Source organism: Podarcis vaucheri (assembly GCF_965113315.1).
Source record: "Podarcis vaucheri genome assembly, chromosome: 5".
Classification (NCBI taxonomy): Eukaryota; Metazoa; Chordata; class Lepidosauria; order Squamata; family Lacertidae; genus Podarcis; species Podarcis vaucheri.
In genome coordinates, this window is record NC_138763.1 from 41,515,922 (window position 1) to 41,533,862 (window position 17,941).

The window sequence follows — 17,941 nt, forward strand, 5'->3', positions numbered from 1 at the left end:
AATTGGCCAATTTCTGGGAAGAAAAGCAGAATCGAAAGTTTTAAAAAACTAGGAAATCAAAACTTCCCTCTCCCTGTGAATCATGTTAGAAACTGTGCATAATGTATTGCTTTTTTGTTGTTGTCACAATCTCTTCCTTTGGAGACCCCACCCTTTGTCTCACACACAGATTGTGACTACTGCCTGAGTCCTGGTATGACCTAAGAGTTCCCCTCTAGTTCCTTTCAGTGCCTGTATAAACAGATTTTGAGATTATGTTTTTGTGGGTCTTCAATGACTGTGTGTCTGCGGTGTGAATGTAAAGGGATGGTTGCACGGAGTCAAGGATTTGAACAGGAATGTACATGTTGCTGAAAGGCCGAGGAGAGCCACTCTGTGTGCCTGGTTCATTTGTCAGAAAATGGTTTCCTGATGCAAAATCTCTCTGCTTGGAATGTGAAAGCCACAAATCCCATCTTGCTTCAAATCCAGACGCTTGCTTCAAATCTCATAAATGAATGTTTATCTGCAACAAACATTGTATGCTGAAATTATTTCCCTTGTCTGAAAAAAAATGTGGCTGAGTCAGACGCTTGCTTCAAATCTCATAAATGAATGTTTATCTGCAACGAACATTGTATGCTGGAATTATTTCCCTTGTCTGAAAAAAAATGTGGCTGAGTCAGAGCTTTCCAATACAAATGCTTTCTGCTGGCAATTCAGACTGCCAGCATGCCATCAATGGGCACAGACAGTTTTTAGCATCTCCAAGACCTGAGGGATCTGGTGGCGTGATCAGAATGTTGGAGGCTACTGGGGTGGAGTCAGGTTGAAACCCCGACTCAGACATGAAGGCAATCTTGGGCCAGTCTCTTTTATCTTGACCTAACCGACCTCACAGGGTTGTTGTATGGATAGAATAAATGGTGGAGAGCCTGGTATGCTACCCTTTGCTCCTTGGAGGAAGGGTGCAATTGAAATGAAACTCATGAGCTTTCATTCTTTCTGAGCACTGTTCACCTCCACCCCTAGTTTATTTGTGACTCTTGCTAATCTAAGTTAAACTGAAGCCATCCATGCTCCTAAATTCACATTGGAATCTCACTTTGGCTACAGCTGGGTACTCAAAGTAAATATAGAAGGATACCCATATAAGTTACTAATAGTCACACAGAACAACTAAAGGTGAGTCGAAGTAGGAAGTAGGAAAATAGCAGCACAATTCTACAGCCTGATTTGAGGTTAGAGATTTATCAAGCCTCAGACATGTTTTTCCCCTTCTAATAGGACCTTTCTGTTTATATGCTATACAGTTCTTTACTTTGAGCTTGAAATACTTCTTTAAATAGCCATGTCATTTATTGCTTTCATTGACTTTTTTGTGTTGTGATACTTCTTGCTTTGTTTATAGCATGTCTGCTCCAGGTACTTCAGATGACTTTTTTTGGTGGTTCAGAGGCTATAAAGTACAGATTTCTTATGCAATCAAAGATACTTTCCCTTTTCTCTATCTCCTGCGAGACAAGAAAAGAATCTCCGAAGAAGACTTTAAGCTGATTATTATAGGCATTGAATTTATTTTTTAAAAACCCCACCTGGACATGTGAAGTCCATCTAAAGTAAGAGTGTGAAATCTTTGTCCCTACAACCAGAAAGGTTTCCCGAGTTATAGGTGGAGCACAGCATGAGAGGCAGTGCAGTATGGTGAACAGGGAGTCAGACCTGGATGCAAAGATCTGGACTCCAACTTCACTCAGTCAGGGTTGGACTAGATGATCCTCAGGGTCCCTTCCAACTTTATGATTCTATGGTATCTGTAATGAAGTTCACTGGGTGAGCACAGGCCATTTGCACTCTCCCAGCCTAACCTTCCTCACAGCTTTCTGGGAGTAGCCTGCACTCATCGCTCCTGAGTTTCCTCACTGAAACAGTGTCATGGAGAGCATGCTGAGAAGCCACAGGTCACTTTTCTTCTCCATAGGAAAAAGCAGCTGGAATCAAAGAGAGGATACAACTATTAAAAAGGGTAAAAGGTTTGACCAACAAGACATGAAATAGTGGCTCCCATCTACTGAAAAAAAACCTATGTACCAACCACACATGTGATGAGATGCTAGCATTATTAGGCACTTTATAAACAACAAATTATGTTCCTGGAGGAACAAAGAAGAACATTATTAGTAGTTTGTCTTGTGTATCCATAAGACTTGTGAGTGCATGACTATACACAGTCCAGGGACAAGAATGTGTTGTCTTAAAAGCTTTTGTCAGTGTTGCATGTGGAGAGGTGACATTGACATTTGAAGACTAATGAACGCAAGCAGAATAAACAGGCTACATTGGCTCACTCTCTGGGATGTGAGAAAGTCTTATGATACAATTTACGCTAAGTCAAGAATTCTGCATCACTGAAAGGTGCTTCCATTCTTCAGCTAATCTCAGTTTTGCCTGGATCTCATTCACACTTTGCCCCAAGGAGGTATTTCCCCTTAATTTGGACAATGGATTGAGGCCAGGGGACTGGTTGTGGCCCTCTATGCCTTTCAGTCTGGCCCTCTGGACTTTCCACAGCCACACCCCTTCCCCCTAGATGACACTGCCTCCACACCCTTTTAGTGTTGTACATTGGAAGTCTGGACTCTTGTGTAGGAAAAAAACTTTTAAAAACATTATTGCTCTTTAGTCTTAAAGACCTAAATGTTACAAAGTAACAAAAGGAACTAGCAGTGGTTCAGTTCTTTAAAACATTCTCCCTCTAATCCTCATCCCAGACAGAATTTGAACATAGTTTTTATCGCTAAATTCAAAATGCACCTCTCTCCGTTCTCTGAATGCTGGCATCTCACAGCACCTGTGTCTCTCTCTGTGATGTAAGCAGCCCTAGTTACACATTTACATAGGCAGGTGCTCAGATTTCAGACCTCCTGTTAAATCAGGAGGCTTATAGCTCCAGATGCAGTCACCACCACACCCAGTGGATAAACACCAGTTCTGTCCCCATACAAAGAAACAACAACCCACAACAGACTTTAAACATATAGCCAGGGCTTTTTTTCAGACAGAACTCGCTAGAATTCTCAGGTGGGCACCATTGCCATTATAAGAGAAGAAGAAAGGCATTCATTGTGAGTTCTGGCACCTCTTAGTCTAAATAAATAGCACTGCATATAACACAGCCCTCCACTGCACACTCCTTGAGTGTTTCTGCCTAGCTGCAATGTGTCCTTGAACTCTGATAATGCTTCTTCCCTGCTTGGATGATAGAGAGGAGTGTGCAAGTAAATTCACGTATATATTGCTCCACCAACTTTTCTTTCTGGCCTCTCCAACCAACGCATCCATCCCCTGAAAGGTTTGTCTAGCAGGGAACGCAGCTCAATGACTGAAAAGAGTTCCCCCATCCCTGCCACGCTTTTCTCAAATTGATGCTATTCCTTTCTCAAACTCATGCAGTGTCTCCCCATCTGTGGAATGCTCTCCCCAGGAAAGTTCACCTGGTGCCTTCATTATGCACCTTTAGGTGCCAGGCAAAAACGTTCCTTTTTAACCAGGCCTTTGCCTGATTGACATCTTATACCCTTTTAAAACGTGGCTCTTTCTTGTGGAGGGGTGTTATTGGGTTGTTGTTTTTGTTTTGGTTATATACCGGTATACTGTGGTTTTTAGGCTGATCTTTTCGGGTATAGGGTCGTGTGTGTGTGTGTGTGTGTGTATTAATGGCTCTGCTCAACCATCGCTTTAAGTTCACACCATAGAGCTCACCTGGTTCCTTCATTACGCACCTTTAGGCGCCAGGCAAAATACTGTGGATTTTATGCTGATCTTTTCGGGTATAGGGTGGTATGTGTGTGTGTGTGTGTGTGTGTGTATTCAATCAATCAATCAATCAATCAATCAATCAATCAATAATGGCTCTGCTCAACCATCGCTTTAAGTTCACACCATAGAGATCACCCACAGTCATTCAGAGGCACTGAAGGAACTAGTCAGAAATCCCTGGACTGGATTCCACACAAGTCCTTACCTGCAGGCTGTGGTCATGATCTGTGATGGAGGACGGGACGGGCCTCTCAAGTCAGAGACTGACAAGAGTCATATTTTTTTTTAACGTGAGAAATATCTTATGCACAGTTTTTGACTCACGGGGCAGGGGGCAAACTCATGGTTTATCATCAAGCGTTCCTTCAGTTTCGGTTTTCTTTTCTGATTTTTGTGTCCGTGATGATTTCCTTTCCATGAAACGGACAAAGTTCCTCACTTCTCCCCGAGCGCAGCTCAGAGCAGGCAGCGCCAGCGCTCGACTGGAAGACGTTGAGTTTCCTTTCCTTTTCTCTCGCTCTTCTGGACGGGGATTCCTCCTCCTGCTTTCTTCAGCCCGTTCTTCACAGCCCCATCTCCGCTCAGTCAAAGCAGAAAGGTAAGTCAAGGGACAGGTCGGTCTCCTCCGCAAGGAAAAGGCGCTCCAGGGGAAACACGCTTCCCGTCTGCGCTAGTCTCCCTCTCGCAAAAGAGCGACAGACTCCGGAGGGACCCCACTTCTGCAACAGGTGGGTATTCAGATTAAATGCAGAAGAAGACCAGGGTAAATTAACCCGGGTTGGTGTTATTCGCAAGGAACATCTAAAGCTGCGTCGAAGTGGAAAGAGGAAATCGCAACACAATTATTTCCACACCCTGATCTAAAGCTAAGGATTCCATGATAGGGTTTCTCATTTTTGGAAACGGAATCATTCTAGATAAACGCTAGGTAATGCTTAATTTTGCTTGTTTAAAAACCACATGATTTCCAAGGTCTTTAAAACATAGTTTTTTGTTGTTTGTAGTATGTCTGCTCCAGGTACTTCAGCAGAAATTTTGGAGTGGTTCAGAGCCCATAAAATGGAGATTTCTCTTGCAATTAGAGACCCGTTTCCTTTTCTCTGTGGCCTACGAGACAAGAATATAATCTCTGAAGAAGATTTTCAGGTGACTAATGTATCTGATGCAATTATTTTCTGCTTAAATTCCTACTTTGTTGCTCAATTCGATTTTTTAACATACTTTTTAATCCATTGTAAATTTGCTGTTTTTAATTGATTATAATTTAGTAATGATTTATTGCTTTTGTTGAGAGTGAATTTCTGTTTAATTATTATTTGTTGATACTTTGGGAGTGCCGTGCTTTATTCTAATGGATTATCACATATTCCTTTATTTGATATAAGATATTTATTTTAATTCACATTTTTATTATGACTTCTTTGTTTTGCACCGGATTGTTATGTGTGCCCTTGTATATTTTGTTGTTTCTTCATATAGTAAACTGTCTTGTGTATATAGAAAGATGGTATACAAATTAAAAGTGAAATGAAATGAAATAGCAGCAGCCTGGATAAATTGGTTAGAACATGGTGCTGATAACACCAAGACTGCAGGTTTGATCCCTGCACAGGACAGCTGCATATTCATCCATTGCAGAGGGTTGGACTCAATCATTCTCAGGGTCCTTTCCAATTGTGCAATTCTATGATGATGATGATGATGATGATGATAATTTATTATTTATACCCCACCTATCTGGCTAGGTTTCCCCAGCCACTCCCCAAAACACAATACAGCACAATATAGAAAAACCTCCCTAAACAGGGCTGCCTTCAGATGTCTTCTAAAAGTTGGATAGTTGTTTATTTCCTTGACATCTGATGGGAGGGCAGGCACAGGGCAGGCACCGCTACCAAGAAGGCCCTCTGCCTGGTTCCCTGTAACCTCACTACTTGCACTGAGGGAACTGCCAGAAGGCCCTTGGTGCTGATTCTACGATTCCATCCAGTTTGTGGCTTGTTTCTGAAAAATTGGCCTTGAGTCTTCCTCTGCCATTGGTAGTAGGCATAGGATAGGATGTTAGTGTTCAGAGAAATGTAAGCTGCGCAAGGTATTTGAACTTGGCAAAGGAGGATAAAATTACATTGACAATTTCTGCTTCCTTTGATGGTGTTGGGATGATTATCCGAATAATCTGCTGTTAGATCTGGTGGGAAATGGGAAAGTTACTCTGTTAGATCTAGTGGGAAATGGGAAAGTTACTCTGTATTCTAAAAGATGTTTTGAAGACAGAGATTTAAAAACCCTGTATTGTTTCTTTCTAGAATTGGCAAGAATGGGTAACTGCAGATCCAAATGATATTCAAAGAGTGGTATACGATGTCCTTGAGAACATTCAGGGCAATCTGTCAGCAATAGAGGAGATCTTCTCCAGCAGTAACCTGGCAGCATATCAAGACTTATGGCCACTATATGAAAGCCTAGGAAATGGTAAATCATCTTGTATTGGGGACTAAACCTCCCAGTTGAGCCTTAAAGTTATATAGCCAAAAAGAAACAAATTCATTTGGATTTGAGGAATGGTATAGTCAGTGTTTGAGCCACAAAGCCTTGTTCAAATCTTTTCCCAGCCAAGCATTTACTTTGTTTCAGTCCTCTGCCTGCCACCACAAATGGCATACTTGTGCATTAATTTATGTATTGAAAATTATTGATAGGCTGATGTTCATTTTGAAATATAACAATGTGGCTTACAAAATAAAACCAGTTCGCCAGAATAACGATAAAACATAAACCAGCATATTCAAAGTTCAGTAAAGCTGGTCCTAAGGATCATTGCCCAGGAGTGCCTATGCAAATAGGTAAGTTTTCACCAGCCGGCAGAGCAGCTGCATTCCCTGTAATGTGGGGCCACAGTAGAGAAGGCCCTTCTCTGGGCCCCATAAGATGCACATTTTCTGGATACAGCACGACTAGTAGGCCCTCTTTTGAGTTGCCGTAAGACACATCATGATTAGAAAGCTTCCAGAGATGACAGCAAACAGGTTGCCTTAAGACTGCTGTCATTTGTTGGCAGCCCAAAATATGGGAACTGTAACCTTTGACATCCATTTCTTCATTTCATCTTGCAAAAGGGACGCAAGAGCAAAGTCTGGATTTCCAGGGCACGACACTGCCCGTAACCTGTGGAACAGCACAAGGCATTTTACATACGGATATATTTGCAACAGGTAATCATTTGGAAGAGTAAATGTATAATTACATCTGTTTAAGGGATGCGATACCAATAGCAGATTTAAAAAATGTGTTTGCATAAATGTGTGGTGTTGGGAGGAGGAGGCATCAATGTGGGTGGTATGTGAGTATCTTTCATTTTCTGGGAATACTTTGAATACTAATATCCTATAAAGCTCTTTAATTATATTCCACTGTATCCTGTGAACCTGGGCAAGCCTAAAATAATTCCATCAGTACCACAATGGTGCAATCAGTGCTTTTGAAATCTTTCCCTATTTATTAATGCATGCTTAAATGATTTTATTTAGCTTTAAATGTTTTGTTTTTGTAACAGAACAGTGCCATGTTGATTCTCTTTATCATCAATGCATTAATCTACATTTATACATGGCACTTATCACAACCTATAAATCTGAATGAAAAGTAATTGGCGATTGCTCCCATTTTTTCAAAAAATAAAGAAACAGTTTATTGTGACCGTGTACAGGAGGAAGGGGGACAGGGAGGAAAGCAGGTGGCAGGGAGTCTAGCTGTGGTGATGGGCTGGTTCATTCTGAGGGGCCCTGAAGTTTGGCATTAGCTGTCATCAGCCTGAAGTTTCTTTCCGACTTCCACACCACCATCTTGGCTTCTTTCTCTATTCAGTGAAGTCTGCTGAATGGGATAGGTCAGGCATAGGCAACCTCGGCCCACCAGATGTTTTGGGACTACATTTCCCATCATCCCTGACCACCAGTCCTGTTCACTAGGGATCATGGGAGTTGTAGTCCTAAAATATCTGGCAGGCTGAGGTTGCCTATGCCTGGTATAGGTGCATAACATTAATGAGACTGTGCTGTTTGTCAAAGGAGTTTCAAGAAAAAGTATTGAGGGTCTCAATGGAAAGTGGTTCACACCATCACAATTTGAGATTGAAGGAGGACGTAAACACTGGAAATGGTGGAGGAGAAGTATCCAATGTGGGAAGACTTCATTAGACACATTAATAAAGGTATGTAGTTCACTTGTAACAGCCGTAATTTTAATGCCTCATTTTCTTACTTGGAACTCTAAAGGAATTTCAGATGATACCATTAAGGTTTTACAGATAATTATCCACATATTTTGTTCTCAAAATGAGTATGTTATTTTCAAGCTGACTTGAGTCCCCCTAGGGGGGAAAGTGGTGTGTGTGTGTGTGTGTGTGTAATGACGAGAACAATGGTGATGATATACAAAATGATAGCTTCAAATTCTACACTATATAACTGGAGTTACCTTCATAACATCCTTACGCAATAAAGAGGGAGGAGAAAAAAGAGAGAGCAAGAGGAACAGACGGAGCTCAGGTGCTTCATCAAAAACCACAAAGTGTACTTTCCCTGACTATCTGTTATCCCAACCCCACCCTTGCTGACGGGAGGTGTGCAAGGTAGCTTCCTTGTACCTGACAGGAATACTTTGAATGACAGTGAGGTCAGAGGAAAATGAATTGCCATTTGTTCCAATTCAACCCCAAGCAGCAGGTTTTCCCTGGGGAAAGCAGTGGGACAAATAAGTGTGGATGAGCCCTTAGTAATAGAGTGGTACCTTGGGTTACATACGCTTCAGGTTACATACGCTTCAGTTTACAGACTCCGCTAACCCAGAAATAGTACCTCGGTTTTAAGAACTTTGCTTCAGGATGAGAACAGAAATCGTGCTCCGGCGGTGCAGCAGGAGGCCCCATTAGCTGAAGTGGTGCTTCAGGTTAAGAACAGTTTCAGGTTAAGTATGGACCTCCAGAACGAATTAAGTACTTAACCCGAGGTACCACTGTACTGAGTCAATTAACATCTGCAGTGGGCTCAGAAACCACTGTTTCTCTTCAGGCTCAAATGAATGTAATTCAGCAGTTTCACATCAGAACCAACTTTTACATATCATTGTTCATGCATGGCAACTTTAAGGTTAGCAGCAGAATGTCCCAGCGGAATGAAATATTCTCCTACTCTATTTTAAACATATATCTGTAGTAAGGTGTCTAATTTCTTATGAGTTCACTTCCTAAGTTCAGGTGATGTTTTGGGATTCTGATTATGCCTCACAGTAAACCTAATAGTTGTGATGTTTATTTCAGAGGGGACTGCTACCTGAGCCACCACAAAATTCCAACAGGACAACGATGGTAAACATTTCCTTAACAGTTTTACTAGATTTAAACTAGCATATGCACAGTTTATTTATTCACTTATGTATTTAGATATTTCCTAACTTCCCCTCACCTAAAATGGTTGTACCACAGTTTACATCTACATAAGGCAATACAAAACATAGTATATAACAAAGAAAAACAAAACGAGAGAGAGAGAGGAAGCTTCATGTGTGAGTGAGATTTGCAGTTCAGTAGGTATTGTGGTGGAAGGCTCTTTGCCCAGCTTGCTTGCCCCACAAAATGATGGTGGCACACATGAAGGACAAAATCTAACGCCAGTGATGACAACAATGGCTCAATCCCTTATCCAATGATTTATTTATTTTTTACAAAACTCTTACAGTATTGAAACAAGACACAAGAGTGCAATCTTAGTCAAAGGCAGGGATCCTGCTCACAGTTTCTTTGAAATTTCCACTACAACTGCTCACACTGCCAAAGAAGTAAGCTTTGCTTTAAGTTAAGTACAGTCGTACCCTTGGTTCTCAAATGGAATCTGTTCTGGAAGTCCGTTCGACTTCCAAAAACATTTGAACACCAAGGCGCGGCTTCCGATTGGCTATAGGAGCTCCCTGCACTCAATCGGAAGCAGTGGAAACCATGTCGGACGTTTGGCTTCCAAAAAATGTTCTCAAACTGGAACACTCACTTCCAGGTTTGCAGCGTTCAGGAGCCAAAACGTTCGAGTCACAAGGCTTTCGAGAACCAAGGTACGACTGCAATGGGGTACCTTTCTGGCCATTTTTATCTGGCCTCTCCATGCGGGCCAACTTTGGCAGGCAGATGGGACAATCCACATGATGTCATTATGTCACAACATGATTGGCAGGTGGGTTGTCTCATCCCACTGCCAAAATCCCTTGACCCTCCACTCGCGGCTGTGGTAGTGGCGGGGTGATCTTTTGCACACAGCTGCGGAATAAAAAATAAATAAAACAGGGGCAGAACCTGAAAAGTCAGTCATGGCCATTTATTAGTGTTACCAGTGGTAGACTAATCAATAGTGAGTCATTTTACAAGGGAACCTTATCTAAACACTCTCTCTGCTTATTTTAGGGTCCAATAAATGTTACCTGTGTTAGCTTCCTGTTCTTCAGGTTGTCACATATGTACTAAAATGAGAAAATAGGAAGATGCTGAGTATATATCATGTAATAAACTGAATATATTTAAAGAAAACTACCAGAGGATATTTGTTGCATTAAAAATAACAAAATCTGATTTCAAAAAAATATTCTTTTCCACACCATTGTTTATTTTGATACTGATGATGTGTCTGCTGGCTGAATATCTTTTAAAACCACATTTCAGGGCTTTTGCCCTCACAAGGTGGTGTACAAGAAACCCCACATATTGAAACTCACCCCCCCACACACATTTTGATAAATTTATTTTTTACAGTGACTGTTTTTTCCTCTTCAGTCTGAACATGATGATGTATGTATTGTAAGTAAGAAAGAAGATTCAAGGATATGCTGCAGTTCATTTCCCAGATGCTTTCATGAAGATTGCCATATTCCGAAAATATCTCCTGAGAAAAGGTAGTTTTTCCACCTCAGTTTCTGTATTAAGCTGATCTATGAAATATGCTGTACAGTTTCTTTCTGTTTATATGCTATACAATTCTTTGTGCTTGAAATGCTTCTTTAAATAGCCATGTTATTTTTTGCTTTCATTGACTTTTTTGTGTTCTGGTACTTCTTGCTTTGTTTATAGCATGTCTGCTCCAGGTACTTCAGATGAAATTTTTTGGTGGTTCAGAGCCCATAAAGTACAGATTTCTTTGGCAATCAAAGATACTTTCCCTTTTCTCTATCTCCTGCGAGACAAGAAAAGAATCTCCGAAAAAGATTTTAAGGTGATTATTATAGGCATTGAATTTATTTTTTTAAAATCCCACCTGGACATGTGAAGTCCATCTAAACTAAGAGTGTGAAATCTTTGTCCTTACAACCAGAACAGGTTTTCTGGGTTATAGGTGGAGCACAGCATGAGAGGCAGTGCAGTATGGTGAACAGGGAGTCAGACTTGGATTCAAAGATCTGGACTCCAACTTCACTCAGTCAGGGTTGGACTAGATGATCCTCAGGATCCCTTCCAATTTTATGATTCTATGAAGAAGTTCACTGGGTGAACATAGGCCATTTGCACTCTCCCAGCTTAACCTTCCTCACAGGATTCTGGGAGTAGCCTGCACTCATTGCTCCTGAGTTTCTTTAGGAGCAGTTGGTATAAAAATACTCTAATAACAACAAAAAACATTGCACGGAAGGAGAAACCTTACAAGTTAGTTAAGGGTAGGTAGCCGTGTTGGTCTGCCATAGTCGAAACAAAATAATGTTTTCCCTTCCAGTAGCACCTTAGAGACCAACTAAGTTTGTTATTGGTATGAGCTTTTGTGTGCATGCACACGTCTTCAGATACACTGAAGCAGAAGTCACCAGACCCTTATATATAGTGAGAGGGTGGGGAGGGGTATTACTCAGAAGGGTGGTGGGAATGGGTGGTTGGTTGATAGGTGTGGTAAACCTGTTAATGACTGTTAACGACTGCAATTGGTCTTACAGGAAAAAGCAAGCCGAGAGATGGCTGAAAATAGCTTTATCATGTATAATGAGATAAGAATCCAGTGTCTCTATTCAGACCAGATCTCTCCATGGTTTTAAGTTTGGTAATAAGTTGTAATTCAGCAACTTCTCTTTCCAGTCTATTTCTGAAATTGTTTTGTAATAAGACAGCTACTTCCTTACTAGTTAGTGGGGGATGTGAGCCACAGGAAAAAACAAAGAAGACAAACCCCATAACAGCAGCAGATTGTGGCTTGTTTCTGAAGAACAAGTGGCCAAATGCCTTGAGGCTTTCTCTGGCATTGATAAAAAGCATAGGAAAGGACATTAGCTGGTCTGAGGGATGCTAAGTGTGCAGGGTATTTGAATCTGGCAAAGGAAGTTAAAACTGCCTTGACAATTTTTGCTTCCTTTGATTGTGCTGGGATAACCATCCAGTAATCTGCTGTTCGATCTGGTGGGAAATGGAAAAGCTACTTTGCATTTTCGCTCTAAATATGTTTAAAAAGTCTGTATTGTTTCTTTCTAGAATTGGTGTGATAAGGTAACTGCAAAACCAAATGATATTTCTAAAGTGGTATGCGATGTCCTTGAGAGCATTCAGACCAATGTGTTAGCAATAGAGGAGATCTTCTGCAAGGAGAACCTGGAAGCATATCAAAATTTACAGCCATTATACGAAAGCCTAGAAAATGGTAAGTTATCTTGTTGGCTATGCTAAACCAATAAAGTAAGCCTTAAAGATAGAAAAGTCATCAGCATTTACTGAGAAATGGTACAGTCTGTCTTTGGGCCACAAAATCCCGTAGAAGCCATGCATTAACTTTGCCTCAGCCCTCTGCCTGAGTCCTGGGATATAATAATAATAATAATAATGTATTTTGTTTACTTTTTCCAATAGATTGCCTTTTATTGTGAAGAATAGCAAGATGGTTTGCAAAGTAAAATGAGTACACTAAAATAATTAAACATGAACTAGAATATTCAAAACTCAGTAAAGTCAATACTAAGAATTAATGTCTAGGAATGTCTGTAGTTTTTACCAACCAATGTATGTATATTTTTATGAGCTGAATAGAGTGAAAGAATCAGTCACTGGGGTGTGGAGAGTGTGTGCATGAACTTAACAGTGATTAGTTTACTTTTTGGTTGCTTTTTGTTAATGCTGTTAATACTCTTTTATAGGTTATGTGTCACAGAGCAACTAGTGTGTGTGATAAGTAATGTCCCTGGAAAGAGTTTATATTTGAGATGGATAAGTAGCTTATTACAAGAGTGGATTGAAGTAGATGTCACTAATAAGAGGCCCTGGGCCGAAGTAGAGTTCTGAAGAGCTGCTACCTGGGTCTCTCAGTAGTTCAGAAAATAGCACTTGCCAGATCAAACATCGTCCTCTAAGGGCACACAGTATCCTTTTACTAGTATAGCTGGTGATGCCACCTTAGAAGTAATCAAACCAAGCACACTGTTAAAATTGTGCCAACCTTACACCTGAACTTTACTTGAGGCTCTCAGCTCTTTTATAAGCTTCAAATAATTTACAATTCATTTTAGCCATTTAATTTAACAATAAGGTGGCAATGCCCTTGTTTTCCTAACATGTGTCCTCTTCAGTTCTCCAGCAGGCTCAGACTAGTCCTGCCGCAGAACCTGGGAGCAGCAAAGGACTCCAGGGAGAAATGAGGAAACCTGCGTCCCCTGGGGAGCAACAGAGTGAGTTCAACAAAAGTCCGTAAATGAGGGACAGAGCATCCTGTTTCACTACTGCATTCTTGATTATTTGTGCTAATAAAGCTATCAGGACAGTCACATGTAATCTTGCTTTCAGTGCTGTTTGTGCCTACAAAGGTTTGGGGCAGTCACAGTGTTTTGTTTTCACTCTGACATGAATTCACACTTCGTACCACATCCTCTTAGCAGGATCAATAATCTGGCAAGACCACTGTCATTCTCTGGAAGGCCAAAATATGGGTATTGTAACAGCTGACATACATTTCTTGATTTCATCTAGGAAAAGGCATGCAGAATAATGAAATACAAGATTTGAGTGTTGAGGTCCGAACACTGAAAGTACGCTGTGGAAGAAGTAAAGGTGTTTTCTATAAGAATAGATTCACAGCAGGTAACCATAGTGTGGGAATAATATAATTATACATGGGCTTGCATCTGCTAAAGGAATGTGATACCAACAGCAGATGAAAATATTTTGGTTGTGCAATAGCACAAGGCCTGGCCATGTTGCCCAGAATGCCTGGCTTTGAGAAAAAGGAGCCTTGGCCTTTTCTCCGTGTCCAAGTGCAAAGGAGATGTTGGAGAAGCCCTGCTTAAGCCCTGTGCTGAAATTCCTTTCCAGCATTCATTCTAGGGCTGTGCCCCTCTGATCTGCCCCATAGTTCTGATTTGGGAGGAGGGTGTCAGGTTTACCCCCCTTGGATCAACACTGGGACCCCCACCCCACCTAGCATTTAAGCTGCTTACAGAGACTCCAATCCTGCCTGGTCTATGCTATTGCTTTGCAAGCAGTTTCTCTGCTAGGAAGTCTTCAGCAAAAGAGTTCTCTGCAGCACACAGGATTGGTGCTTCCACTGAATAACTGCTCAACAGAGGTGCTAATCCTGCTCCTTTGCAAGTGGCTTCTCCCAGGAAGCAGGCTCAGGTAGCAGGCTCCTTCCTAATCCCAGAAGTCAGGGTAAGTCAGGGTCTTTTATGGTGATTTTCCTGCATGATGTCCACCTCTCCCTTCTGCCTAATGCCCCACCCCTTGACAACCATCGATTGCTCTGGGCCATCCAACCTGACCTCTAGTGATCTGTGGTTGTTGGTATCTGATTCGTCTGATGCCAGAGTCCCTCCTAATATGCCAGTTTGGGCCCACGACTTGGTCAACTCTGGTGCACAGCCCTAGTTCATGACACAATCTTTGTTCATATCTTTTTTCCTAAGTAGATATTAGAAAAGAATCTCCTGTTGGCAGGACTTCTTTCTCTCTTCAGTGAAATTTGCCAGATGGGATAAGTGAGTCACATTGATGTGGCTTATCTGTTTTTCATAGGAGTTTCAAGGAAATGTATCAAGGGTTCCGATGGAAAATGGTTCACACCATTAGAATTTAAGGCTAAAGGAGGATTTAAAAGTTCAAAAGGCTGGAGAAGATGTATCCGCTATGGTGGGATTTCCTTAGAAGCATTAATAAAGGTATGCAGTTCACGTATAAAAATCTGTTAAAAAATCAGTTTTTACTTGTAATGCCAAAGAATTTCAGGTGATAACATCAAGGCTTTCCAGTTATCCACACATTGTATTCTTATGACTGGTATAATATCCTGCATCACGTGTGAATAATTTTCATACACAGTTGTTGCATGAAAAAAACATTATTCAAGTATGGCCACCTTAAGATCAGTAGCAAAGTGTCCTGCAGAATGACATGTCCTCCTACTGACTTTTAAACAATGATTTATAGTAAGGTGCTACTTATGGCTCTAATTTATTTTGTGTTCATTTTGAGTGCCTCAGAGTAAACCCAATACATGTGATTGTTTCAGTGGGGAGAAATACTGAAGCCACAACCGGAATCCTCAAGAATGCAGAAGGTAAATAATTACTAGACATTCTTACCAGATGGCTGTGTTTTCCACATATATGGCACACACATGCACACACATTATTCCTTAAGATATTTCTGTGCCTCCCTGTTGCACAACAGTGGGTTAGGCAGTCAGATGTCCTGCTCAAGGCAAATGGCTTGACCTGACCTCATGGATGGGCTTCACACATGCAACATATGAGGGGAGGAAATCCAAAACAGCCAACAGAGAGATCCTCTTTACTCAGAAGCTGAAATGCCAACCATGGCCATTACTAGTGCTACCAATGGCAGTCTATCAGTGGTGAGAGCATTTACAAGGGCACACTTAATTACACACCCTCACCTTAGGGCCCAAGAAACGTTGCATGCGTTAGCTTCCTGCGCCTTTCGTTTCCACAAAAAAATATTGAATTGAGAAAAGAGGAAGGATCACATTTAAAGGAAACTACTAGAGGTTATCAGTTGAAGCCAAAATAAGAAAGTCTGTTTCAAATTATTTTTTCTTCCCCACACCATTACATGTTTTGATGATGTTGATATACCTGCCAACTGAATATTCTTTATTAAAGTATTTTTAAACCTCCTTTTGGGGAATATTGACAAGAAATACCACATATTACAACCTCTGTCTCTCTCTTACACACTCTCTTATGCTTTCGGTAATTTTATTTTTCACAGTGACAGGAGTTGTTGTTTTTTCTTCTCCATTTCAGCCAGATGACCTGTGTGCTGTGTGCTGTGAGGAGAGAGGTCACTGATACACTGCAATTCATGTCCCAGATCTTTTCAGGAAGATTGTTAAGAAAAAGCAGTTCACTTCATGTCACATTAGCAGACATCTTTAGAATGCAAAGCTGGTTGCTGACAGGCGATGGTAAAATAGAACTAAATCAAGCAATGATCTCCATTTTTTCAAAGTGAATGTTATAATATCTTCTCCCTTTAGGGTTTGGAAATTTCAGTAGATGGAAAAGTAGTGGAAGATAAATTTGAAAATAAATTTTGGGAAGTGTTTTCTATTCTGTAAGCAATTACTTACGTTCCCTCTTCACACTAGTGAGCCATCCATCCCAAAAAGTGCTAACTTGCTTGCTGTTTTTAAAACCTCTTAAAATGCTTTCATTTTAAAGTTAAGTGTCTATGACCCAGATAGACTGAAAACTTAGCAGTAACCTTGATACCAAGCCAAAATGTCCTTAGCAACTGTTTAGTGACAGCATAATTGAAGGGATGTGTATATGTGTATGCATTTGGATGGTTTTTTTGTTTGTTTCCACGGGCTAAGAACAAAGAACTGAGCTTGGGGCTGGTAAATGAGAGGTGTGAAGAATCAAGCTGGAACTCTGAGGCAAGCAAATCTGGACTTTGCTGCTTGCACTGGTCTCATGAAACGAGGAGAGGACAACATTAGGACAACCCTGGATTTGGCCAATGGATTTTGCTGCTTTTGCAACATTATGGCATTCTGGATCTTGTTGGAGAGGATTTTGCTTCCCATCTTTGTCCATGTAAAACTTCTGTCTCAGTGCCATTTGGGAGAAGGCTACCCAGCAAACCTCTATAGACAGGACCAGGGCTAGACATTTCGACACCTGTGGCAAACCACCAAATGGTGCCTCCCACCCCCTGGCCAGGGAAGAAGGTGAGACATTGGGATCTGCTACGCCTGTGGATCCTGCCGCCTTGTGGATGGGCTGGCCTTGTCCATAGTGGCAAATCTGTCTGCAACACCTTCTCATGCCTCAGTCTTTTTCTATTTTTGCTTGTTGCAAGGATCACTGGCCAGGATTCTTTGTATGTATAAGTATCACTCCATCTTTGCTATGTGTATGGATTAGGGTTAGTCTGCTTAGATAGGATGACTCCTTCACTCGAATTTTTATTTACCCTTTTCCAGGGAAAATCCCCACAACAGAAAGGATGCCCAGTCTGTAAATGTTTCATCAGGAAATAAAGCTTTTCAACTTTAGTCTGGCTATTTGTCTATATACTTCCTTGCAGAGAGAGATCCTGGATTGTGTGTCTGAGGCTGGATCACCTTGGCACACATAGCAATGCTATTGTTTTAAAGTTCACAATCCATTTCTGACCCCCAAACTGGGTCATAACAATATGACCCCAAGGCATGCTCTTATGTACCACCTTCTGCAGCTTAATCTACACCTTATATCTTCAACCCACAGGTTGAAGGACCTACAGTGGGTCGTCAGGACCCACATCTGGGTTGTGAAGCCACATCAAGTGGGTCTCACCGAACTCACCACACCACCATGCAAAGCTGCAGCCTTCTCTTCTCTTTCCTATGTGAGGGTTTCCTCCTCACTTTGGACTGCTCCAGCTTTGCCATCCTCTTTTGGAACCATGCTGCTTGCCTTTGGAAGAGGCTAGCCATCCAATTTCAGCAGCCTCACTGAAACAGTGTCATGGAGAGCAGGCTGTGGCAGGAAGCTGAGAAGCCACAGGTCACTTTTCTTCTCCATAGGAAAGAGCAGCTGGAATAAAAAAAGAAGATACAACTATTAAAAAGGGTAAAAGGTTTGACCAACAAGACATTAAATAGTGGCTCCCATCTACTGAAAAAACAACAACTATGTA

At 41.3% G+C, this 17,941-nt stretch overlaps 1 protein-coding gene across 1 annotated transcript; it reads left to right on the forward strand.

Annotated features, from left to right (window-relative positions):
- The first annotated feature begins 4,199 nt into the window (after window positions 1-4,199).
- On the forward strand, window positions 4,200-17,315 carry LOC309531949 (uncharacterized protein). The gene is made up of 14 exons (XM_082221833.1): window positions 4,200-4,396; window positions 4,803-4,944; window positions 6,105-6,270; window positions 6,915-7,010; window positions 7,866-8,008; window positions 9,116-9,163; window positions 10,613-10,731; window positions 10,907-11,048; window positions 12,287-12,452; window positions 13,372-13,470; window positions 13,769-13,879; window positions 14,810-14,952; window positions 15,303-15,350; window positions 16,060-17,315. Exons 1-14 carry the CDS (start codon window positions 4,215-4,217, stop codon window positions 16,102-16,104), a joined length of 1,650 nt encoding a protein of 549 aa, XP_082077959.1. The 5' UTR covers window positions 4,200-4,214; the 3' UTR covers window positions 16,105-17,315.
- The last annotated feature ends 626 nt before the right edge of the window (window positions 17,316-17,941 follow it).